The following is a 27,583-nucleotide window of genomic DNA, read 5'->3' on the forward strand; positions in this document are numbered from 1 at the left end:
GTTTTTTAAATCAAAAGCAAAGTTCCCATTGATTAGGATATTCTGCAGATGTATATTTAAGCACATGGTTTATTTTACACTTTAATCCTTCACAATCATGACTGACAAAAGCAAGGCAGGATGTGATGGCAATGTTGTATCTTCTTTTTGCTGGGTATTGGTTCTCAACAGCTACTTGTCATTGTTCTGACTTGATTTCTGAGACACTTCCAAAAATGAATACATTGCATCAACTAAATACATGATTAAAAACATAAAAATGCTAATTTGAGAGATGAATATTTAAAGGAATGGCTTAGCACCAATGATGCACAACACTATTTATATAAAATGTATAAACTTAATCTTAACAGTCAAAACTACTACTATGATACGGTGACTATAACAAAAAATGAGTACTTACAAGGAAAAGTCTGCTACAGAAAATGAACAGAAATCAGAATAGAAGTTGAACTGCAATGGATATGGCAGCATATAACATTTGTTTTATTTTATCTTTACCATTTTATATACAACCTGTCAACTGTACAAGAAAACGTTTGTGATCAATTTGAACTGTGCTGCATTTGCAATGGTTAAATGATAAGAGCACCTGAAGTGTTTTTTCCTTACCTTGTCATTCTCAAAAAGAAAAATTAAGAAAGGAACATTTCCTCTAGCAGTTATACAGATGCCGTTTAATTACAGAAATGTAATGGCATGTCATGATTAACCTGTTATTGATTACTATGTAGGCATTTCCATAGTGCAGTAAGAATATCATCCATCAGCAAACATGGATCTCTGGCCAACATGTAATCACTCCCCAGAGTCTGGTATTAATAAGCACTTCAGTGACTTGTCCCCTGTTTTGCAAGTGTCTTAATCATTTCCCACTTTTTTATTCCTTCCTGTTAAGCCTACTGACTGCAAAACATGCTTGGTCACTCGCTAGCTCTTACAACCTTGTTACATTATGCAAAAATACAAACACCTTCAACTAATTTCCTCCTGCTTATTCAAAACACACTGGCTCCAAGTGATTTTTGATTACTTTACTTTCTGTGTGACAATCTGAATCAGAATCCCCTGGGTGAATACACAGCAAATGAATCTATTACTTAATTTTATGCATCCCTGAAAATATCAGCAATAAATGGAATATACTGCTCACTGCTGTAGGCATTTCACTGTCTCCCAAACATATTGTTATTTGCAATCTACTTTAATGTTGCTTACATCCTATGAATAAAAATTATGCGTTTAATCAAATTTCTAAAAACAAAATAGACACCTCTGTCCAACCAAACCCAGAAAACTGAGTACTCTCATAAAATGTTAAGATGTAATAGTGAACAAATTAGTGTAGGAAGAAAAAATGAAACAACAGACATACAGGCAACTCAGAATTTTATTATTTTTTTCCAAATGTGTTTATATGAAAAGGAGTAAAAGCAAACAGCACCAATACAAAACTAAACATTATAAACATTAGGAGACTAACAGGAGAGTGTCATGTTTAACAACAGAAGTCATTCAACTTCATTGAAGAACTCATCCAAATCCTCCATTTCCATTAAAGGTGCCGCAATAGCAGGCTTTGAATCAGCGATACTCTCTTTGGACAATGATTTCACAGTCTGGCTGTTCTGACTTCTTTGTGAGCTGTCTGATTGGCTAGATTCCTTTTTTATTTCTCGTCCACCTCCAAGCACCTTCTGACTTTCTGTGAAAAACTGGTTGGGGTGATTTAATGAAAATCCACAGTCCTCCACCTGCAGAAAAAGACAGAGAGAGAGAGAGAGAAAGGAGGGCAAAATAAATTATATCTGTGCTTTGTTTTTAGACTCAGACATTTTATTTTTTGCAAACCAAAAAAAATTCAGTTTTTCACTGTTATTAAATATACATTCTGAAAATAGTAAAATAACTCTTGCTAAATGCTGAAAAATAATCCCATCTTGGGAAAATGACTATCACGATGCAATAGTCTGCAAGCCCCTTTGACCCTTTCAGCTTTATTGTCTGGAGCTTTGTGTTCTTGTTAAGTTCACCAATACCAAACTAGACTAAGAAGAGAACTAGACAAGCATCCAAAGAGGGCATCACTCAGGCAGACATCAGGATCTTTATGCCGTCGGTGACATCTCAGCACTGAGAACATTTACATATGTCTCTAACCCCCACTTCTAGGAGGGTGGAAAGGCTACCTACATCACAGCAAGGATAGTGAGGCATAATCCCTTCCCAACAAGCTGAATACAATGCTACCCTTCCTCTATAGGATACACTGACCTGCCCTCCTCCAAGGATGAGCACACTTATAATCCCTTGCCAGTGCCTTTAGGTGCACAAGCTGCTACTCAAACATGGGTATTCTCAGCCATAGTAAGGGCTTTATCTCTGTATGCCATCAGATATGGCTATACGATGGTGCTTTCAAAGAACTACCTCATGTAAAACAGGAATATTAAAATAAACATCTGGAATCAGGCCTGAGAGTAGTGCCTCAAGTGGCCCACACAGCCTGTTTGGGCCTAGCCCCAGAAAGTTGCACGAGGCTTGTATGGGTGCAGCACTGGTCAAGGTAAAGTACGGTGTTTCAAAAGTGATGCCAGTTAAATGGCAGACAAAAGAAGAATGGATTGTGATGGACTAGACGCTGTCAACTGAAAATGGCTTTTGAAAATAGTTCATATAAAAGTCAAGCACTTACCATAATGTTAAAAATGGATGAGCAACTGCATTCTCAGCAATAGTGGGAATAATGTCTTTAGGCATTAAGCAGCCTGGCATATAAAAGTTTCCTAGGTTACAAGCACCTCCCCTTTTACCTATAATGCACTGCAAAAGAACTTCCTCTCTAAATCTCAGTCATGCTGCCTTAAGGTGGAGCACAAAAGATTAGAACAATAATAGATCTCCAACCCACATCAGCAAGAGGGCTGGAGAAAAGTGTGATTATATTGAGGAGGAGAGACCTGCTCCTTCAGATCTAATATTATGGAAAGCATTTAACTTTTGCATCTAGTATGACAATTTCCATCCTTGTCAACAGTAGGACAAAATCTCAAGCTTATTTTCCTAGATAGCCACGTTCATGTATCTCTGATATTTACGGCCCTGGAGAAAGATCCAGATCTATAGATCACATCCAGCTTATAATGTCTTGCCCATACAGCTGCTGCACAAATATAACCTAAGCATGCATTTTCGAAAAAGGCCTAGAAAGTTGTCACTGTCCTAACTAAATTAGGTCTAGGTAAAGAAGGCAGATTTCTGTGTACTTTTTGTAAAAGAATTGAAAAAAGACAAATCATTCTTCAAAGATTTGGTTCTGTTGACAAAATCTGAGTTGTCGGTGGACATCCATACAATGCAGCCAATATTCACCTCTATTAGAAAGCTTAAAAAAGAAAAAAGCCAGGCTGATAAGCAGATCATGGTTTATCTTGGTGGCAACCTTAGACATAAATGATATATGCTTGTTCACACTAACACCTTATCCTTATAAAAAAAAACAAGTATGCAAGACTGGCATTTAATGCTTACAATTCAGAATCTATTCAGTCTGAAGTGACGGCCACTAGGAGCGTTTTTCATGATGCACATCATTTCTGCAGGAGCAGCTGATTTAAAAGGAGGAAGTCACTTTCATTTAAAGCAAGTACAAGTCCCACAAACAGGATTTCTTTTAAAAAGGCTAATGACAAAGAGTTAGAACCTTCACAAATAATACAAATTATAGCAACGCATGCCTTTATGAATAAGTATCTTAGGCCTGTATAAAACATCTGAGAAAGATCGTCTAACAGTTTATGAAATGGAGCAGTGAAGGTAACCAAACCTTTTGAAGTAGCCCATATACAAAAAACATGCATATTTAATTTTGTATATTATTTTAGAGCTAGGCCTCTAGGAAGAGGTAAGCATTTGGACTACCTTGGTGGGGAATGAAGAGTCCCTGCCCATTACTGAACGTACAGAAACCTTACAGTTGATGAAGAGAGCAGAGATCTAGGTGAGGCTTGTGCAAAAATGGGTTTGAAGCAATCTGAAGAGAGAGGCAGACGCAGATTATTGCAGATGAGTAGGCCTGAGAAAAGGAAGGCTATAAAAGCTCTGAGTTTAAAACTGTTTGAATGCATTGATTTTTTTTTTAAGTTTCTAAATTTAAGGTTTGGATATTTCCATTACTTTTTGATTTTGGTACTATATTACAGTTTGTTGTATTTTAAACTTTGTTTTAATGAAAAGTTTTTTTTCTCAAAGTCTTACAAGCTGTTAACTTGGCTCAGTTAGTTCACATTCCTTTTGCATTCATTGATTGCATAGGAATTAGATCTAGCTAATTAGAAGGAGAAGCTGAGAAAGTTTTCCTATTTAAGGAATTCACCTAAAATTCCTCTTCAGCTACAAGCGCTGTGAGTTTAAAACTGCCGTGTGACTGCACTGATTTTTGGATTTAAACTCCGTGCCTTTTTAGCTGTTGGTCCTTACAGTAAATAGAGTTTGCAACCCCCTCCCAGTGCTATTTTGCATTTATGGAATCTGATAGCGTAAACTGATAAGACACTCCCCATCAGACTAAAAGCTCAGGTTATAGGTTCATAGGTATGTACTAGGCAATCTGCCCTAGGGCATTTACAAGCCTAGCCAGAATGTGTTGGCTTTCGCCACCCTTTTAGGCTAGATTCCTGAGCCTCTGTCCAGCAGGGCCAAGGAAGTGATCCCGGGAGTAAATTTCCGATTTCCCATCCACTCATCAAGATTTCTCTTGAAGAGGGTCAGCGAGGGGCTCTGTCTAACATGGACTGGGATTCTATTCCACAGCGAGGGAAGCCTTTGGGATATGAATCTATCCCTCCAGCATGTCCTGTTTATTGTTGTGCTAAGGTTAAAATCCCTGGAGCGTGTAGCTCTAATGGATTTGTTTTTCTTGAGATGGAGCATGTCTAACAATTCTGGGTTAGACATGGCCTTGTATGTCAGGCAGAGATCGCCTCTGAGTAGGTGGTAGGCAACAGAGTAGAGTTGGAGTTTCTTAAGTCGTGCTGCATAGGGCATCTGTTTGAGGCCACTATCCTCTTGGTGAGGTATTTCCGAGGTCTCTCTAGCTGCTGCAGGTGTCGAGTAAGGTACATTCCAAATGGGGCATTGTACTCAATTATGGGCCTAATCAGTGATGAGTAGAGGGGCACAATGACCTCTCTAGATCTAGATGTGAACCCTTTCGTGATTAGGTGGGCTGTATAGAAGGTTTTTCTAACCACTTTAGCAATGTGATTGTCAAAGGTGAGGTTACTATCTACTTGGGTCCGCAGGTCCCTAATTACCTCTTCCGTACATAGTGGACTCCCTCCTATGTTGTAGTTTGTGGGCACTTTGTTTTTCCCAAAGGGAATGACTATGCACTTTTTGGCATTTAGCTTGAGGCCATGGTTCTGACACCAGGTATCCGTCTCCATAAGGCCCTTCTGGAGGATGCTTGTGTCAGCCGGTGAGTCGATTATGGCTCCCAGTTTGCAGTCATCTGCGAACTTGGTAAGCCATAGTCCTCCTATGTTTGCCTGTACCTCAGAGAAGTATATACTGAACAAGAGGGGTCCCAGGACTGAGCCCTGTGGGACACCACTTGTAACTGGCTTAGAGTCGGACATGGCACCCGCGCCTCTGACCATGTGAGTTCTATCCTTGAGCCAGTTTGCAACCCATCTAGTGACATATGGGTTAATATTTAGGCTGGTAAGATTATTTATGATACCAGAGTGGGGTATTGTGTCGAAGGCCTTTGCTAGGTCCAGATAGGCTGTGTGGACCACCTTTCCCTCATCGATGGCTTGGGTTACTATCTCGAAGATGTCAACCAGGTTTAAGAGACAAGATCTGCCTTTAACGAAGCCGAATTGGGTAGGGTCCAGTGTTTGGAGGTTCCCAATATCTTTGTTTATGAGATCCATAATGATGCGCTCCATAGCTTTGCAGACCAGGCGGGTTAAGCTTATAGGGCGATAGTTCCCTGGATCCGTTGTGGCGCCACCTTTGTGGAGCGGGATCACTGTTAATGTACACCATTCTTTGGGTGCATAACCTGTGGTTAGGCTGAGTTGGAACAGTGAATTTATGTGTGGGTTTAGTTCATTTTGGAGTTCGTGTAATACACAGCCTGGGATGCCATCTGGTCCCATTGATGCCGTGTTTTTTACTTTGGCGAGAGCTGCTTTCACCTGTGTGTCTGTGATGTCCGGGGGATTGCATTCTTCTGGGAAAGACACCGGCTCTTTTGGTGGGGAAGGGGGGGGGGGTAAAGTTTGCACTGAACCTGTCCGCCAGGATGTTGGCTATGTCTGTGGTTCAGTGAATTTTGTGCCATTTTGCACCAGCTCAGAGCATAACAGAGAGTTGCCTTCCGGATTCTTGACATAGCTAAAGAACGCCTTGTGACTGTCCTTAGAGTCTTTGGCAAATCTCTTTTCAAAGCTGGCTTAGATGATTTAATGAGGGATCGAAGTTTCTTACTAGTACTGATCAGGGATGCCCTTGCTTTTTGGGATTTTGCCCTCTCATGCAATAGTTTTCTCCTTCTGTTGTATAGCTTATTTATGGCAGGGGTCCACCAGACTGGTCTCCTGTTTTTAGAGGCGTGAGTCTTGGTTTTACTTGGGATGGCACTATCCATGCATTTCAGCAGGTGCTCATAGAGTGCAGTTGTAAAGGATTCTGTGGTTTGGGTCTCATTTTTCATGTGCTCTGGTGCTTTGAAGCTTTCCACCTCGGTCTTGAGGAGTGTGAAGTTTGCTTTTGAGAAATTTTTCCACAGTGGTTATCTTGGCTGGGGGTGGGGTCGGGACGTGGATGTCCAATGTGATTAGTTTGTGGTCTGATCTTACCAACGATGGGTTTACTTCAGGTATAGAGCATTTGGCCCCCATGTTGGTGATGACCAAGTCCAATATGTTGTCCCCTCTAGTGGGTGTGTTGACCAGTTGTTCCAGGGCATTTGAGTTTATAAACTCAAGGAACCATTGAGCAAAGGAGCTGAGGCTTGAGTAGTTTTCCCAGTCAATGTTTGGGTAGTTGAAGTCCCCCAATATCATGGTGTTTGGTTGGACCTTCATATTTTCCAATGTTCTCAGGAATGCCGAGTGGGGGTCCTGAGTCAGGGTAGGTGATCTATAGCAAGCTATAAAATGAAAAGCGGTTTTACCTACAGTTAGTTGCACCTGGATGTTCTCCTCCGCCTCATGCAGTGCCACTAACCTAGAGGTGTGGGTATCCTTGATAAAGAAGGATACTCCCCCGCCTTTAGTATTTCGGTCCGAGTTCTGGGACTGAAAAGAGTGGTATGAGTTATATCCTGATAATGCTGGGGTGCTCTCTGGAGCCTTGAGCCAGGTTTCTGTTACTGCACAGATATCTATTTTCTCCATGCTGAGGAGTGCCTCGAGTGTGTGCATCTTTAGGTTTAGACTTCTGGCGTTGAGTAGCATTACCCTTAGTTTTTTGTTTCTGGTATTGTCTATGGAGGTGGTTTTGTCTTCTGAGCCTTGCCTAAAAAAGGCACTATGGGGGTGGCAAGAGCCTTTACCAGTATTCGAAAGCCTAAGGGTGACAGGTGCAAGCCGTCTCTGGCGAAGCACCGTGGCTTGTCGAGCATGTCATCCCAGGCTGACAGACACTGGATCCCCTTTGAATGACACCAATAGTCTAGCCAATTGTTAAAATTGATCATTTTGTCCTTATACTGTGGCATCATTCTTGGTGAGGGTAAGATGCTACTCAGGGTCAGGGTCAGGGTCAGGGTCATACCGGCCTGGGCTACATGATCAGAGAGCTCCTCTATGTCTCTTTTCATGTAGTCCAGGGAGGTACGTCTCAGGTCATTCACACCAACATGGACAATGACTGAGTCATATCTGTACCTGCTGTTGAGTGACCTGAGTGCCTGTGTTATGTGGCGGATCCTGGCCCCCGACAGGCAGCTTACCGTGACCTTCTCCTTGTTCAGTCTGGTGAGTGGGACGTCAGTGTGCCTGACAATAGAGTCTCCAATTACTAGTGTATTAGGTGTGTTGCTTAGCCTTGGGGGCTGTGATTGTGTGGCATGCTGACTTTGTGAAGTATGTGTTACGTGAATGTTGTTTTGTGGCAGTGGTTGCTTAGATGTCTGCTTTGGAGGTCTCTGTTGTTTTGGCAGATTTTTATTTAGAGCCTCCACGTATGTTTTTGTGAGTTTGTGCGTCTTGTTTGCTGGTGCAATTTGTCTATGTGTATCTGGTTTTGCGGTGTAAGTGTCTTGCTTCACCTCCTGACTGGCTGTGCCAGTCTTGGGTTGAGAGAGCCCTGCCTCCAGTTTGGCTGTATAGTTGCATCTCTCACATATGTTTGTGTTTGTTGGAAGAAGGAGAGGGTTGTCTGTGTACATACGGCAATTGTAACATTGCCTCAGGATTCCCAGATTCACCAACTGGACTGGAGAGTATACCTGAAACTGCTGTTTGGACATACCTGGATGGTTTATGGAACTGATTACTGATTGTTTGGAGTGGGCGAATATGGAGCCTTGTACTACTGTATATTAATAGGGGGGTGTAGGACTAAACTTAGCTAGTGCTTACTGAGAAAGTTAGCAAGTGCTGGGCTGTAAAAAGAAGATTTAGTGCTTTTTTTAGCAAGTTGGACTAGTTCTAAGGGAAAAATTGAAGAGCAGACTTTGTGGAGCCGGGAATGGTTTAAATCTGTTTAACCGGTGCTGCGCTATGTTTTTGCGATGTTGAGCGATGCGCAAAATCGCGCAAAACCACACCAAAGTGGGTTTTAAAGCAGGGAATTAGCCCAAAACGGCCAATAGACAACTAGTTTCTGGGCTGAGACCACTCCTCCAGGGACAGATAGGCTGCTCAAAGCTCCCCACTCTCACTGGTGAACAGAGAAGCTTCCTCCTATCCAAGTAAGCGTATGGGCAACACAGGAACCTGTACTAAAGCCCAGAATTCGGCAAAACCTGAATTCAGGAATATTCTTGCTCAGAAAAGGCAGGAAACAAGGATTTTTTTTGTTTTTTCTCTTTTTTTAAACAGAGACAGGAAAATAACAGTAAAACACGGTAAATGCTTAGCACAGGCTAGCGCACTTGAGTGGGCAGCCTACACAGTTAAATTAAACACAAAAACAACTTTAGAAGTGCAGGTAAGTAAATAATGCAAATAACAAGCTTTTTGAAAGGTAGTAGAGCAGTTATAACTCGCATTTCTGTGAGGGAAGCAGTCGCAATTCAAAAGGCAAACAAAAAAATACTTTATCTGGTAAAGTCACTCTTTTTTCATCTCTCTGCTGCTAGCACCACTCTGCAGGACCACGAGGAGCGTTGCTGAGTCAGAACAACTGCAAAAACCGCACCAAAGTGGGTTTTAAAGCAGGGGACTTGAAAGAGCTAGGAATTAGCCCAAAACGGCCAATAGACAACTAGTTTCTGGGCTGAGACCACTCCTCCAGGGACAGATAGGCTGCTCAAAGCTCCCCACTCTCACTGGTGAACAGAGAAGCTTTCTCCTATCCAAGTAAGGATATGGGCAACACAGGAACCGGTTTCATATAATCCCATTTCAACTAGTGCACATTGCAATACTCAGAGCATTAATATGAATTGTGTATTATAAACCGAAAGGCAAGTGTTTGCATTTTTAACTTGGTCTGGGACTTTAGTCTTGTAGTACCACTCATAGTAGTGGGAAAATTGTGAGTTGCTGCAGGATCTGGACCTCATTTATTTCATTTATACTCCTTTTTACTGTCTGTATTTTACGTGGTCTGAGTTCATAGTCTTGTAGTATAACAAACAATAGTGAGAGAACTGTGAATTGCTGCAGGATCTGAGCATAATTTATTATATTTCTGTTTGCATTTTACTTAGTCTGGGAACCTTAGTGTTGTAGTATCACTCACAATAGTGACAGAACTGTGAATTGCTGCATGATCTGAGCCTTTTGCGCTCGCGCGCACACACACACTGCATTTTTACTATTTACTGACTGGATTCCTCTCTAACTCATCTCATATAACCAAGTAGTATGAAGCAGAAAACACTCCACCGGATCCACGACTGGTAAAATTTAATAGTGTAGACACAAAGATACATAAACTTTAAAAACAGGTATGTTTTCGTCACCAACTTCTTCAGATAAGCTAAACACCACCACCACCTTCATTTAAATATCATTTCACAGTTAACTCCACCCAATGAAAGCTTACAATGACTCACAGTTCCTAATTGATTAATTAAATACAAGTTACTGCAACCTTCAAACTTCCCTGTCACAATCCCACTTGATGCTGATATAAAGTGCAATGTGCATAACAATTATAAATGAACGGATGTATATCAAATAAATATCAAATACATACATGTATAAACTATACAAATCCACTTATATATAACACATTTATACATTTATACCATTTCAGTTGTATACCTTACTTTAGTTTAATATACATAGTAAAAAACTTATAAATGAATAGCACCATCTAGTGGACAATCACAAAAACTTTTCTTTCTAAAACCTTTTATAAAACTTTTTATGTAAAACCATTTTATCAAATAAAAGTTATTTTACATTCCTTTGTAAGATATATTCAAACAGTTCAAGCCCTATCTATAACTTAGCAGATCTAAGCTTTAATTCAGGCATAATAAAGATCATATCATTTAAACCAGTTTTTTTGCATGCTTCCAATACTACTTGCCAATACAGCTCGCTGTATTCAACCCTCGTTTCCCATGGTCCACCTCTCAGGTCAATAGCTACAGTCTCTAGGACAAAGAATCCAGATTCAGCTCCCTTACATACACAGGTATTATAGGGCATTATTTTCACGTCTCATTTTTATATCATAGAGGTGTTCGTATAACCTCTGAGTTTTCTCTCACTCTTCCCTATGTAAAATGACTCATATATTTTACAAATCGCTAAATATATAATCCCTTTGGTGTTACAATTCACAAAAGATTTCAAGTATAACTTCTTTTTACGAGATTTTAAATATATTGAGGCTCCTGTTGACAAATGGGAACAGTAATTTCAAATCTCATATAACCTGTGCTGCTGAGCTATGCAGCAGTGGTTCGCAGTGCCCTGTATAGACGCAGGCACCTACACTTGTAATTTTCTATATAAAACTTCCTCTGCTATTTTCTCAAGTATCTTCCTGACAGTAGAACAGCTAGTGTATCTGTTGAAAAGAATTACCACAAGAGTGCTGGTTTTAGATCATCCTAGACCTTTCCTCCCTTTATAGATCACAAAAAAAGGATCTACGGTTATGGGCGTGCACTTTTCTACTGTATCTGTAGCTAACCTGGTGAAAATGGACATATTGAGACAATGTAGCCATTTTCTCATACTTACTGGCAACCATTTTATTCTTAAGCAGACTGGACAGCATGTGAGAGATGCAATTACACTATGTCTTTGGAAGCAAAGCTCTCTCATACAGACACTTATTTCCAAACAGCGTGCCAGTAAGACACACACTACACCTACTATGGATCAGGCACAAACTCACAAATGCTGAGTCTCTTAAATGCAATCTACCCAAACCTCGAAGGCCTCCTATACACACTGCCTTCAGCAATCTTCCAAACACTCTACAAAGACACTCTCCAGGATACAGACAACCACATCTCACAGTCTCAACTTCTATATCCTCAAGGCAAACTGCAACATGACCAATATATTGGTCATTAAGGAGACAGTGATGGCCAGTTATCCATCAGGGGCTAGGATCTGCCAGATCAAACATGCACTCGGGACATTAAACCAAATGTACCAGTACAACTCTCTCATAGTCCATGTGGATGTTAATGGCTTGAGACATACCACTGTAGACTACATGAAGAGAGAATTGATGGAGCTTTCAGATTGTGTGTACCAGATAGGTATGAGCCTAGAATTGAACAGCATTCTATCTTCTCCAAGGACAATGTCACAATATAAACAGAAGATGACTGACTTTAACAATTAGTTTAATTACTGGGGTCATTCTAAGGGGGTCCAATATTTGTCAGCTTGAGAAGACATGATCGACAGACCACACTGCTTTGCCAAGGATGGTCTGCACCTGTCCCCACTAGACTTTTGTGTATTGGCCAAACATTATCCACCCCACAATGCCTTTTTAGGCAATGCCAATCTGATAAACCTTTCAACCACATTACATTTTACACAAGATAAACTAAAGGTGTTACTGCTCATTTTACCCAAGATAAACTAAAGGTGGTACTGCTCAATGTTAGGAGTCTCAACAAGAAACTCCACTCCCTGGAACTACTCCCCATCCAGGAAGACTGTCGACATCTGTGTAGTTACTGAGACATGGTTTAAAGCCATGGAAAGCACTCCAGCAGGCCAAGCCTATAATGCATTCCACACACCTAAATCAGCAACTAGACAAAAAGAGACAAGAGGTGGAGGAGTATCAATGAACATCAAAATTAAGTGCATCTCAAGACTGGTCAAAGAACATGACATGCTTGAGCTACTCCATGTCCAACTAACCTTAGGTAAAGTCCAATAAAATATCCTTCTTAGCTATAGGTCCTGGTCTATGACCCAGGATGGCCATACCACATACTTGAATGTACTGGAGTTACTCAAAATTCAGCCCAATGCCATATTCATGGGTGATTTCAACTACCCCACCATAAACTGGGATGCATACACAACCACTAAACTGCAGTCTCAAAGATTCCTGGATTTTGTCAATAAAAACACCCTGGAATGGCTAGTCTGCACATCTACTAGGGGTGCAAATATCCTGGATCTGCTACTCACAAATATGAGGGAATGTTGCACCCCCCCTTAAGTAATGTCCTCACTGGTCAGATCAGATCACAAAGCAGTAACTTGAAATAAACATAAAGGCTGAATTCCCAGCAAACCCCAAATCCTTTAAGAACTTTTCCAAGGCTAGTGGAAGACATAGCTAAATTCCAACTGCCCCCTCCCAAGTCAGAGAACATGCGTTTGTGGAAACCCTATACAAGCATGTAAATACTTGCATAGAAACTGCAGTACCAAACTGAAACAAACTTAGGACAAACTCCAAAAACAGGTCACCACATGCTCCAGATAGGCTTCATCCCTAGGGAATGGAGCCTGCTACGGTCATTCCTCTATAAAAAGATGAACCATCAAAACGCCCAGGGAACTACAGACCCTTAAGTTTGACAACTCTTATATGCAAGGCCATGAAAAAATTACTGTGGACTTGATAAACAAAGACATAAGAAATCTTTAAACTCCAGATCCATCCCAGTTTGGGTTTGTCAAGAGCAGGTCATGCCTACTAAACTTACTGGACTTCTTTGAGAAGGGAACTAGAGCCATGGACAAATGCAAAACAGTACATATTGCCTACCTTGACCTGCCAAAGGCATCTGACACCTCACTCGAGTATTACAGACAAACTCATACATTTAGGCATAAATCCCTATGTCACCTGATGGATAGCCAAATGGCTCACATTTGAAGTTAGGGTGGGTAAATCCAACTCAACCAAGAGGCCTGGTATTGTGGTGTCCCACAAGGCTCAGTACTGGGACCCCTCTTGCATGGAATATACTTCTCAGAAGTCAAGGCTAATGTAGGCGGCCTTTGGCTGACCAAATGTGCTGACATCTGCAAGCTGGGTGCAAACACTAAATCCCCCAAAGATGTAGATCTCCTCTAGGAAAGTATAACACAGGCGAATAACTGATGCCAGAACCAGGGCCTAAAACACAATGCAAAGAAAAAAAGAATGCATCATCGTACTCTTTGTGAAAATGAAAATTCATTAAGGATATCCACACCTCCAAGCTAGTTGCTCAGCATAATGCATCTGAGATTATCCAAGTTCAACTAACTCTGGGCAAAACCACAATCCAGATTGTAGCTTGCTACAGACCCCCCACCATGCCCCAGGATTCCCACTCCTCTTTTCTTGATACACTGGAAAATATTAAGGTACAACCCAACACTCTAATAATGGGTGATTTCAACTACACTACCATTAACTGGGAAAACTACTCATGTACCAACTCTTTTGCTCAACGTTTTCTGGAAATCATCAATTCCAACGCTTTGGATCAACTTATCCACACCCCCACCAGAGGCAGCAATAGCCTAGACCTGGTCATCACCAACATGGGTGACTGGTGTTCCACACCAGAGGTCAGCTCCTCATTGGTCAGATCTGACCACAAGCTAATCACCCTAGACATCTACATCCCGCTCCCACCCCCCATTAGGAAAACAACCGTAAAAAATTTCTCCAAAGCCAACTTCACACTTCTTAAGACAGAAGTGGCAAACTTCATGACACCCATGCAGATGGACAATAGAGGTACGACTGCTGAATCCTACACAAATACACTTTATAAGCACTTACACGAGTGCATGGATCGTGCTATCCCTAACAGAACCAAGATGCTATCCTCCAAAAAAAGGAAGCCAATCTGGTGGTCTTCTGCCATAAACAAACTCTACAACAGAAGAAAGAAACTGTTGCAAAAAAGAGTAAAATCCCATGATTGGAGAAACTCCCTGGTCAGCCTCAATAAGAAGCTGAGATCCCTCATAAAATCCTCCAAAGCTAGTTATGAAAACAAAATTGCCACTGATTCTAAAGACAACCACAAAGCATTCTATAGCTATATCAAAAATCTCAATGGCAACACTCAGATCTGCTCTGAGTTACAGCACAATGACACTAAATATACAGAACCAACTGATATTGCCAACATCCTGGCAGATAGGTTCAGTGCTAACTTTACCCCCCTCACCCCCTAAAGGGCCCATCTTTATACCAGAAGAATGCAAAGTTCCTGTAATCACAGCTGCACAGGTAAAAACTTCACTCTCCAAAGCCAAGCACACAGCATCCATGGGACCTGACAACATCCCAGGCTGCCTTCTACATGAACTACAGAATGAACTGGCACCCCCAACCTAAGTACCATGTTCAATCATAGCCTCACCTCAGGCTCTGTGCCCACTGAATGGTGCACCACGACAGTCATCTCACTCCACAAAGGGGGGGGGGGCCACAACAGACCCCGGGAACTACCGCCCCATTAGCCTGACGAGCCTCGTCTGCAAGGCAATGAAACGTATCATCATGGAACTCAAACAAATACATTGGAGATCTCCAAACCCTGGACCCCACCACAGTTTGGGTTTGTAAAAGGCAGATCATGTCTCCTAAACCTGAAAGACTTCTTTGAAGTAGTCACCAAAGCCATAGATAAGGGTAAGGTGGTTTACATAGCCTATCTAGATCTCGCCAAGGCATTCAACACCATCCCCACACTCTGGAATTATAGATAAACTCACTAAACTAGGTATAAATCCCTATGTCACAAGATGGGTTGCCAACTGGCTTACTGAAAGAACCCACACTCTGAAAGTAGCAAACTCCAAACCAGACTTCAGACTAGTGACAAGTGGAGTACCACAGGGTTCAGTCCTGGGTCCTCTCCTGTTTGGTATCTACTTCTCTGACGTACATGCTAACACAGAAGGTCTTTGGCTAACTAAATTCGCAGATGACTGCAAACTAGGAGCCATAACTGAAACTCCTAACGATGTGGACATCCTACAAAAGGGCTTCACTGAGACAGATGCCTGGTGTCAAAGACATGGTCTCAAGCTCAATGCCAAAAAGTGCACTGTCATCCCCTTTGGTAAAAATTCTGTACCCATGAACTACCACATAGGCGGTAGTCTACTTAACACCGAAAGTGTGATAACAGACCTTGGAACACAGGTGGACAATAGTCTCTCCTTTGATAATCACATCGCCAACGTGGTCAGGAAATCCTTCTACGTGGCACACCTCATCACAAAAGGTTTCTCATCCAGAAAAGAAGAGGTCATTGTTCCCCTCTACTCATCACTTAGACCCATTATAGAGCACAACGCCCCTTTTGGTATGTACCTCAGAAGACATCTACAACAACTGGAAAGGCCGCAAAAATACCTCACAAAGAGGATTACTGGCCTCAAACAGATGCCTTACGCAGACCGTCTAAAAAAACTCCAGCTTTACTCCGTCGCATATCGCCCACTCAGAGGCGATCTCTGCCTAACATACAAAGCTATGTCAAACCCAGAGGTGTTGGACATGCTCCACTTAAAGAAATCCCAATCCCTCCGAATTACACACTCTAGGGACCTAAACCTTGTCACCACAATAAACAGAACATGCTGGAGGGATAGATTCCTGTCCCAGAGACTTCCCATACTCTGGAGCAGACTACCTATCTATGTCAAACAGAGCTCCTCATTAGTACTCTTCAAGAAAAATCTTGATGATTGGATGGGTAACAGGAAATTCACCCCGGGGATCACTTCTGTCTTTATGCTTGACAAGGGCACAGGAAAATAATTTTCTTGGGTGGCGAAAGCCAGGGTACATTTTTGGCTAGGCTTGTATAGGTCCTAGGGCCATTAGCCTAGTACCTGCCTATGAACCTACCTATGAACCTATACAGCCTACCTTGATCTGGCCAAGGCCTTTGATACCATTCCCCACTCAGGAATCATAGAAAAACTCACTAAGCTAGGCATCAACCTCTATATCACTAGGTGGGTTACAAACTGGCTCAAAGGTAGAACCCACAGTGTGAAAGTAGCTGAATCTAAGTCAGACTGCCGAACAGTCACGAGTGGAGTCCCGCAGGGTTTGGTCCTGGGTCCTCTCCTGTTTGGTATCGACTTCTCTGAAGTCCAGGCCAACACGAAGGGACTCTGGCTGACAAAGTTCAGAGACGATTGCAAGTTGGCAGCTTTTATTAACTCGCCAAGTGATGTTGACATCCTACAGAAAGGCCTCACTGAGACCAACGACTGGTGTCAGAACCATGGCCTTAAGCTCAATGCCAAAAAATGTGTCGTCATCCCCTTTGGGAAAAACCTGGTTCCCACGAATTACCACATTGATGATAGTCCACAGAACACAGAAGGAGTTATAAGAGATCTGGGAACACAGGTTGACAGCAACGTCTCTTTTGACCACCACATTGCCACTGTGGTCAGAAAGTCCTTCTCTGTGGTACATCTCATTACTAAGGATTTTGCATCCAGGAAGAAAGAGGTCATTGTCTCCCTCTACTCTTCCCTCATTAGCCAATCATTGAGTACAATGCCCAATTTGGTATGTACCTCACTAGATACCTGCAACAACTGGAGAGGCCGCAAAAGTACCTCATAAAGAGGATCCAAGGCCTTAAACATTTGTCCTATTTGGACAGATTCAAAAAACAACTATTCTCTGTCTCATATCGTCTACTTAGAGGCGATCTTTGCTTGACTTACAAAGCCATGTCTTGACGCAGCTCTGTTAGAAATGCTACATCTAAAGAAATCCCAATCCCTTCACATCACAAGCTCTAGAGGCCTCAACCTCATTACCAAAATCAACAGAACATGCTGGAGGGACAGGTTTATAACCCAGAGACTGCCAATGCTATGGAACAGACTTCCCATACATATCATGCAGAGCACCTCACTGGCCCTCTTCAAGAGAAATCTTGATGAGTGGATGGGAAATAGAAAATTAACCCCAGGGATCACTCCAGTGGCTTTACTCGACAAAGGCACTGGGAACTGAGGTCAGGTGGCACAATGCCAGGGTAATCCTATAGGCTAGGCTTGTAAAGGCACCAGGGCCATTAGCTTAGTACACATCTATGAACCTATGTTGGAGGGACAGTTGTTTCTCAAAGAATTACCCTTCTCTGGAACAGACTTCCCATTCATGCCAAACAGAGGTCTTTCCCAAGTCTGTTCAAATGCAGTTTGGACCAGTGGATGGGAAATACCAAATTCACCACTGGCTTGTCATCTGTGTCCCTTATGAACAGGGGCAGTTTGTATATACCCTAATGCACAGGCATATACCAAAACCATTCTACCTGTGGGCATTAGTACTTTGTAAAATTGGGGCATAAATGGCTAGACTTAAGCCTAGTAACCTCCTATGAACCTATGTTGCAGCCAAAATGGGGCTATGAGAATGACTGGGCTTGTTCTACCTAGCTTTGTATACAAATTTTGGAATAGGGGAAATGGGGCAAAGAATAACAGAATATTGAGGACTATTTCTGGATATGAGCATCCCTGAGATGTTTTGTTTTCTATTTTTTTTTTTTTTGTTTAACAACACTTTTATGGAATTATCATTTTTGACACAGGCAAACTTACATTTATATAAAAATAATCAAACTGTATTAACATGTTTATATTTACAAATATTACACATCACATATACTGTTATATCATATAATGAAATCAACATTACATAAACTGTTCATTTTCCTGCCATCGCTTAAACCTTATTCCTATTCCAAAATATGTTTCCGCATGTATTGTTTCCACAATTCCATTTTGTTCTATGTAATTTATTCCCATCATTTTCTAAAAATCCTACTTCTTGTTTTTTTTTTTATCTCTGTTACAATATTCACTATTTCAAGTATAGACTTTGATTTTCATTTTCTAGAAATTGCTTTTTTGGTAGCCACCAAACTTAAGGCCTTACTTAGGCAATTCAGATCCAATATTCTAGATCGAAAAATAATTTACTTAATTAAATCCATCTGATTGGCCAGTATTCCTGAAAGACTACTTTGTAGGGAATTTGTAAAGTCTGCCAACTCATTACACACCAAGAACTTATGCTCCCAGGTGCCTCTTTCTTCCCCATTACACCTCCAACATTTGCCATTTACGTAAGGAAAAAGTCTCTGAAGTCTGCCTGGGGTATATAACAGTATCTGTGCAAACACTTTCAGGCAAAAATCCTGAATCTTCTAGAATTTATTGATATTTGGCAGCCAAACATATATTCTCCCATTGTTTCTTTGTGAATTATGTAATCTCTCTTCCCAATCTTTTCTGATCTTCTCTGATTGATTCATATAGTTATCGTGCAATATTTTATATGTCCTACTAATTATCCCTTTTTTAACAGCAGCTTCTGTTCTCGAGTCAATTAACCAGGGCATGTCTTTCATTTAGAATTTCCCTTTCCCTTTCTCTTTGTCTATACTCTAATATCAACCGCTGATAGGGAAGGCAATCAATAAATCTGCAATCCAAATGTCTTCTTGGCCTCTTCCCATTCTATTACTTTCCTTTCTCTAAATATTATTCCATCTTTGTTTCATAATTTCAGGCACCTCTTTAAATTTGAGGTAATCCAGAGGGTGACAGTATCTGCACCTTTTTTTGTCCTGCAGACTCATGAGGAGAGTCCAAGTGTTTGCACATAACCAGTTCTAGAAGGTGAAGAACCTTGAATTGGTCTATTTATCAGTCAATGATCACACAAAAGGATCCTGTCCCCTCGGTCCTGTTAACTGCTAAGACATCCAGGTATGGAAATGTCTGCAGGTCAGACCAGTGTTGTGAGGGACATGCACAGAGTAGTCTGCATTGATGGTGGTGACATCACTGTTTAAGCATCACATCAGACTGAGGTCACCGACTACTTCTGCAACAGAAGGCGGTCTAAACCAGTTGAGACGAGCATGTACACAACCGGCATTAAACCTGGCCCTAATGGCCCAACCACTCACAGAGTGATTGAAAAAACATTCGACACTAGGACCAAAGTCAAAAGCCTCAAACCCAAAGGTCAAAAAGCTGATCACACTAAGCTTGACAGTGAAAAATCTTCCCAATGCTTGACTTCAAACAGCTGACCTCCAACCCCAGAGCCAAAAGACCCTGGGACATTGACAGCATCACCGTTGACACCAACAGCAAATCGCCATTGAAAATGTTAACCTTGAAGACTACAGTCTCAACATTGGTAACTACTGGTTCTACTTCCTCTTCAGGATCACTGCCAAGGTGAAGCCTAGTAAGGTAAAACAGGAAGCCTGTGCTAAAATGCCGAAATAATAGACAGACTGGACCATCAAAAAGACTCCATTAACTTTTCATAGTCAATATCTGGTGAAGGTAAGGAACAGCACCTTACTGATGATGCTCTCTTGAACCCAAAATTTTGCACACCTGATATTCAGATAAAGAAATCATTTGTTAATTTCAACCAGCATTAACAGGAGACATTTCTGGGAATATTTTAAATGGCAAAGTTAAGCATACCAATAAATGAATGGGTAGAAGTCCTCCACTGTAGGGTTTTAAGACAAAAATTAGAAAGTCTTTCTTCTAAAATTCTCAATCTTGTGTTTCTTTGGATTTGTCTTTGTGTCAAGCATACACACTCATAATAGCAACTACTTCAGTCTTAGACAATGAGGAAATCAATCCTGAAGAGGCACTCCAAGTCAAAGCCCCATCAGAGGCACACCCTAAACCTTGTTCAATTCTAAACAATTTCAACTTTTTCTGTCTGTCTCTAAAAGCAGACAGGAAAAGCTCAGCAAATATCACAAGGAGTGGAAAATTGTCTTCATCTAAACAATAACTGCACAAGAATGGTTTGTTCTAGGGTGGAATTTTATGTCCAAATTTAGTTTTTGTACCTTTTGCTCTCTATATTGAACACCAAAACTAATTCCATCTTCAACAACAGTAAACATCAAAACAGGGAAAACCTTCAATACCACAACCAGAAGATGACAGAACAGACAGTAAAATGAAAAAGTGAGATTATATATAAAAAAAATACCTAAGCTCTGGAGGTGCCTCCAGTAAAGAAGAACTGTTGAAAAAACAATGGAATGCTATTAACTGATTTTGGCATCTGCAATAAAATGTAGTAAAAACAAGGAGATACAGACTTAAAGGGTGAACAGACTAAAACAAAATGTTCTCACAAAAACAATGAAAATATGCAGTGTAGCCTGGGTTGTCTCTGTGATGTTTCTGCTTTAACATTTGACAAGAAAGGCCTGGAACAAATCTACTTTGCAGAGCATCATGGGTACATGCAGACAGATGCAGAAAGTACAGTTTTGTACCTACCATAAATGTAGATGTTCGAGTGTCTTCACTGCAGCAGTCATTACACTTGGGTTATCCTGCCGTCAGGCGGTCCCGCAGTCGGCCAAAGTTCCAATGTCTTGGTCCGGCATCGGTTGCTTTCGCCTCCTCCCTGACGTCAGTGCGTCAGGGGTATACAAGAAGCAGCTGACGCCACTTTCTTCAGTCTTTCTTGCCCCAGATGTCATGTGCCCCCAAAAAGATAGGCAATACATATTGCTTACAAAACATACAATAAGGTAAAAACAAAACCCTCAGTAACCAGCAAATACACCACATAGGTAGTATAGTGTAGAAAGGTACAGAAAAGTCCCAGCTAAGAAAGAGGGGATGGTGGGTGGGTAACCAGGACTGCAGCAGTGAAGACACTTGAACATCTACATTTATGGTAGGTACAAAACTGTACTATGTTCATCGTGTTTCACTGCTGCAGTCATTACACTTGGGTTGAATCCCAAAGCTGAGTCAGGGTGGCTGGTTCTATAGAGGATTTGGTGTGGCTACGAGGCCCTGCAGCACTGCAGTGGCAAAGCCAGCTCTGGATCTAGAATAGAGAGGCAAGTGGTAATGCTTGGTAAAGGTGTGCACTGAACTCCAAGTTGCAGCTTCCAAAATGTCTTTGGTAGTTACTCCTCTAAGGTAGGCAGTAGAAGTGACAGTTGCCCTGGTGGAATGTGGCCTGATGTTAGATGGTACAGGTTTCCCATGCTGTGTGTAGCAGAACCGTATACAGTGTCCTATCCACTTTGAAATGGTCTGCTTTGAAATAGCCTTTCCCTGTGATCCTGCAGCATATGATACAAACAATTGTTCAGTTTTTCTGAAAGCTTTTGTTTTGTCCAAGTAGAAGCGTAATTGCCTGTATATGTCCAAAGAATGTAGAAGTCTCTCCCTTTTATTCTGGGGATTTGGATAAAAAGTTGGCAAGTGAATAGTTTGGTTAAGAGCCACAATGGATACCACCGTAGGCATAAAAGAAGGATTTGTTCTTAAAGAAACCCTGTCTTGGTGAAAAATGATGAAAGGCTCCACTGCCATTAGTGCCTGTAGTTCTGAGACTCTTCGTGCTGAGGTTATTGCCAGGAGCAGAGCAGTTTTCCATGATACATATTTTAATTCTGCTGAATTGGCTGGCTCAAAAGGAGGTAAAGTGAGCTTTTCTAAGAGACAAAATTGAGGTCCCAAGTAGGTGTTGGTGATCTCTGGGGCGGTCTTATGTTTTTAGCCCCTCTGAGGTACTGCTTTAGCAATGGATGAGAGAAAATAGAAGGATCTGTGTTGTACTGAGCCGAGATGGCAGAGGCGTGGATCTTAATGGATGAGAAGGATAGTCCTTTGTCCAGCATCTCAGTTAAATATTGTAGTATCTGAGGAATGTTAGGGACAACAGGGTCAAGGCTTTGAGCCTGGTTCCAGGCACAGAATCTCTTCCACTTTTCTGAATAAGATTTCCTGGTGCTAGGCCTCCTGGCCTCCAAATGACATCCATAACAGCTTTAGAGAGAGGTGTTGTCTGTTTGGCTAGTGTATCTGCCATGCAGCCAGGTTTAAGGTTTTGAGCGGACTGTGCAGGATCTGATTGTTTTGTTGAGTCAGTAGGTGTGGAATTTGAGGTGGGCCTTGAGCTAAGTTCTTTAAGATTGGGTACCAGTGCTGGCGTGGCCAATCTGGAGCAATCAAAATCATCTGTGGTTTTTCTTGTCTGGCTTTTAGGAGTACCTTTGAAAGGAGAGGCAGAGATGGGAAGGCATAAACGTTTAGGCTTTTCCAGCTGAACGAAAGAGCATCCACTTTCCATGTTTGTGTGTGATAAGTCCTTGTGCAGAATTTTTGTAGTTGGAAATTCAGTGGGGAGGCAAAAAGATCTATGTCCGGGCACCCCCATTTTTGCATTATCATGCTGAAGACTTGTGGATTTAATTTCCACTCGTGAGGATCCATGATGTTTCTGCTTAAGTCGTCTGCCAGAGTATTTTTCTTTCCTGGCAGGAATTGTGCTTGCAGATGAACTTGATAAGTTATAGCTGTATTCCGCAAGGTCATGGCTTGCCTGCATGGGGGTAAGAATGAGTGTTCCCTTGCTTGTTTATGTACCACATTACTGTGGTGTTGTTTGTCTTTAATAATAATTGTCCTGGATGGAGAAGGTCCTTGAAAGATGATAGGGCATTTTGTACAGCCAACATCTCTTTTTGATTGATGTGAAGGTGCATTTTGTCTGTGGTCCATTTGCCCTGAATACACTTTCCTGTCATGTGTGCTCCCCAGGTGTAATCCGAAGCATCTGTTGTTAAAGTCTGCCTGGCTGTGGGAAGAGTGAAAGGCTGACCCTTGTTGAGGTGACATGCCTGTGCCCACCATCGAAACTCCTGTTGTAGGCAGGGAATTAGTGGTATTACTGTTTCCATAGGTTCATAGGTTGGTACTAGGCTATCAGCCCTAGGGCCTATACAAGCCTAGCCATAACAATTCCCTGGCTATTTCTTCCCACATTATTTACTTTCCTGGACCCCTGTCTAGCAGGGCGACTGACTTGATCCCTGGGGTGAATTTCCTTTCTCCCATCCAATCGTCAAGGTTCCTCTTGAAGAGGTCCAAAGAGGCACTCTGCTTGACATGTATGGGCAATCTATTCCAGAGTCTGGGGAGTCTCTGGGTCAGGAACCTATCCCTCCAGCATGTTTTGTTTATTGTGATGACAAGGTTTAGATCCCTGGAGCGTGTAGCTCTGAGGGATTGGGATTTCTTTAAGTGTAGCATGTCCAACAGCTCTGGGTTTGACATGGCCTTGTATGTTAAGCAGAGATCGCCTCTGAGTAGACGATATGTGACAGAGTATAGCTGGAGTTGTTGAAGGCGGTCAGCGTAGGGCATCTGCTTTAGGCCTGTGATTCTTTTAGTGAGGTATTTCTGAGGCCTTTCCAGATGTTGCAGATGTCTTGAGAGGTACATACCAAATGGGGCGTTGTATTCTATAATGGGTCTAATGAGGGATGAGTACAGTGGGACAATGACCTCCTTTTTTCTGGATGAAAAGCCCTTCGTGATGAGGTGTGTCACATAGAAGAATTTCCTGACTGTTGTGGCGATGTGGTTATCGAAGGTGAGACCACTGTCCACCTGTGTCCCTAAGTCTCTTATCACACTTTCTGTGTGTAGTGTACTGCCACCTATATGGTAATTCATGGATACATGTTTTTTCCCAAAGGGGATAACAATACATTTCTTGGCATTGAGCTTGAGCCCATGGCTCTGGCACCAAGCATCTGTTTCTGTAAGGCCCTTTGTAGAGTATCCACATCATTTGGGATTCAATAATGGCTCCCAGTTTGCAGTCATCTGCAAACTTTGTTAGCCAGAGTCCCTTAATGTTGACCTGTACTTCAGAGAAGTAGATGCCAAACAAGAGTGGCCCCAGGACTGAACCCTGAGGTACTCCACTTGTCACTTGTCTGGAGCTGGATTTGGAGTCGGCTACTTTTACAGTGTGGGTTCTATCAGTAAGCCATTTAGCAACCCATTGGGTGACATAGGGATTAATGCCCAACTTAGTAAGTTTATCTATGATTCCAGAGTGGGGATGGTGTCAAAGGCCTTGGCAAGGTCTAGATAGGCTGTGTGGACCACCTTACCCTTGTCCATGGCTCTGGAGACTGATTCAAAGAAGTCAATCAGGTTCAGGAGACAAGATCGCCCTTCACAAACCCAAACTGGGTGGGGTCCAGTGTTTGAAGGTTGCCAATGTCTTTGTTTATAAGTTCCATGATAATACGCTCCATGGCCTTGCAGATAAGGCTTGTCAGACTGATGGGACGGTAGTTTCCGGGATCCAAGGTGGATCCCCCCTTGTGGATTGGGATAACTGTAGCTCTGCGCCACTCAGTGGGCACGAAACCTGAGGTGAGGCTATGACTAAACATGACACTTAGGTGAGGTGCCAGTTCATATTGTAGTTCATGTAGTACACAGCCCGGGATGTCATCTGGTCCCATGGATGCTGTATTCTTGGCTTTAGAGAGTGTGTTTTGTACCTGTGTGGCCGTTATTACTGGAATTTTGCAATCTTCCGGTATTGAGATGGGCCATTTAGGGGGTGAGAGGGTGGTGAAGTTGGCACTGAATCGATCTGCCAGGATATTGGCAATATCCTTCGGATCAGTATATTTAATGCCATTCTGTTTTAGCTCAGAGCAGATCTGAGCATTGCCATTTAGATTCTTGACATAGTTATAGAATGCTTTGTGGTTGTATTTGGCAATTTTATTTTCGTAACTAGCTTTGGAGGATTTTATGAGGCATCTCAGTTTCTTACTGAGGCTAGTAAGGGAGTTTTTTGCATCCTGGGATTTTCCTCTTTTCTGCAAAAGTTTCTTCCTTTTGTTGTAAAGTTTGTTTATGGCAGGGGACCACCAGATTGGCTTCCTTTTTTTGGATGAGAGCATTTTGGTTCTATTTGGGATGGCACGATTCATGCATGAGTGGATGTGCTCGCACAGTGCCTTAGTGTAGGATTCAGCAGTTGAACTTTCAGTTCCTGTCTGCATGGGTGTCATGAAGTTTGTCACTTCTGACTTGAGTAGCATGAAGTTGGCTTTGGAGAAGTTTTTTATGATGGTTTCTTTACTGGGGGGTGGGGGTGGGATGTGGATGTTAAAGGTGATTAGCTTATGGTCAGACCTGACTAACGAGGGGGTGACCATAGGTATGGAGCATTGATTTCCCATGTTGGTAATGACCAGGTCTAGGATATTGGAGCCCCTGGTGGGACTATGGATTAGTTGATCCAGGGCGTTGGAATTTATGAATTCCAAGAACCATTGCGCAAAGGTGTTGGGACACGAGTAGTTTTCCCAGTTAATGGCAGGGTAGTTAAAATCACCCAGTATTAAGGTGTTTGGTTCTATCTTAATATTTTCCAGTATGTTTAGAAAGGTGTAGTGAGAATCTTGGGGTATGGTGGGGGATCTGTAGCAAGCTACAATTTGGATTGCAGTCTTACCTAGTGTTAGTTGCACTTGGAGAATTTCAGACACATTGTGTTGGCCAACTAGCCTGGTGGTGTGAATATCCTTGGTGAATACTGACACTCCTCCACCTTTAGTGTTTCGGTCCTGGTTTGGTGGCCGAAAAGTGTGGTAAGAGTTGTAGCCTGGTATTGCAGGGGTGCTCTCTGGAGCCTTGAACTAGGTCTCAGTTACTGCACAGATATCGATGTTCTCCATTTTTTAGGAGTGCCTCGAGAGAGTGCATTTTGAGGTTTAGACTTCTAGCATTGAGTAGCATTACCTTCAGATTTTGCACGCTTGTACCTGTTACGGTGGTGGTTTTGTCATTTGAAGTTTGCCTAAAAAAGGCACTATAGGGGTGGCAAGAGCCTTAGCCAGTAACCTGAATCCCAGGGGCGACAGGTGCAGACCATCTCTGGCAAAGCATCGTGGTCTGTCAATCATGTCATCCCAGGCAGACAGATACTGGATCCCCTTTGAATGACACCATAAGCTTAGCCAATTGTTGAAGTCAATCATTTTATCCTTATATTGTGGTAACATTCTGGGCGAAGGCAGGATGCTACTCAGGGCCAGGGTCATACCTGCCTGGGCCACATGATCCGAGAGCTCTTCCATGTCTCTTTTCATGTAGTCCCGGGAGGTACGTCTCAAGTCATTCACTCCAACATGGACAATGACAGAGTCATATTTGTACTTGTTGTGGAGTGACTTGAGTGCATGCGTTATGTGGCGGATCCTGGCACCCGACAGGCAGCTAACTGTAATTTTCTCCTTATTCAACCTGGTGAGAGGGACATCAGTGTGCCGGACTATAGAGTCACCTATGACTAAAGTGTTAGGTACATTGTCTTGCCTTAGGGGCTGTTGCTGGGTGGCACACTGGTGTTGTGAACTATGTGACACATTGGTTGTGATTGGTGTTTGTTTGCTTCAGCTTCAGAGGTCTTTGTTGCTTGGGCAGGTTACAGTTAAGGGCCTCTGCATATGTGGATTTAGTGTTGCTATATGTGGGTGTTGGTGGTGCGGGTTTACAAGGGCTATGTGTTGCTTGAGGTGTAGTGTGGGTGTTAACCTTCTCCTCTTGACTGTTTAGCACAATCTTGGGTGGAGAGAGCTTTGCTTCCATTTTGGCTATGTAAGTGCATCTCTCACAGGTTGTAGTGTTGGGTGGTAGGAGGAGAGGGTTGTCTGTGTACATGAGGCAATTACTGCATTGCCCCAGTATGCCCAGATTCACCAGGTGGACAGGAGAAATCACCGGAAACTGACCCTTGGACATGCCTGGTTTGGGGCTTTTTTTTCTTTTCTTTGTAAAGTATAGGAGCTGTTTCCTTAGCAAGGTACTTTGCAATTATAGGCTGTTTAGTGCCTACTATTAATTTCTCCTAGTTAACAAGGAGAGTTCAGTGTTTGTATGAGTTTAAGGCTTCCTAGTGCTTTCCAGCAGGTATTAGAGAAAGTGCTAGTCACAGGGATGCTTAAAGGTAAGATTGAAAAGAATGCACTCTGCAGTGTGCACTAGAGAAGTTAGATGTGAAAGTAGGTAACTTGAGTTTTACCTGTTTAAAAAGTTAAGGTTTGAGTCAAGTTAAGTCAAGC

At 42.2% G+C, this 27,583-nt stretch overlaps 1 protein-coding gene across 4 annotated transcripts in view; it reads right to left on the reverse strand.

The window, feature by feature from the left end:
• Window positions 1–1,372: 1,372 nt before the first annotated feature.
• Window positions 1,373–27,583, reverse strand: part of PRIM2 (DNA primase subunit 2) — a 2,362,887-nt gene continuing 2,336,676 nt past the window's right edge. For all 4 annotated transcript variants that reach the window (XM_044063334.1, XM_044063337.1, XM_044063335.1 and 1 more), the window contains exon 14: window positions 1,373–1,754. In XM_044063334.1, the coding sequence (XP_043919269.1) occupies window positions 1,512–1,754 (243 nt within the window). In that variant the 3' untranslated portion in view covers window positions 1,373–1,511. The remainder of the gene's footprint in view (window positions 1,755–27,583) is intronic.

Source organism: Protopterus annectens, chromosome 2.part1 (genome assembly GCF_019279795.1).
Source record: "Protopterus annectens isolate FY-2018-M chromosome 2.part1, PAN1.0, whole genome shotgun sequence".
Lineage (NCBI taxonomy): Eukaryota > Metazoa > Chordata > Ceratodontiformes > Protopteridae > Protopterus > Protopterus annectens.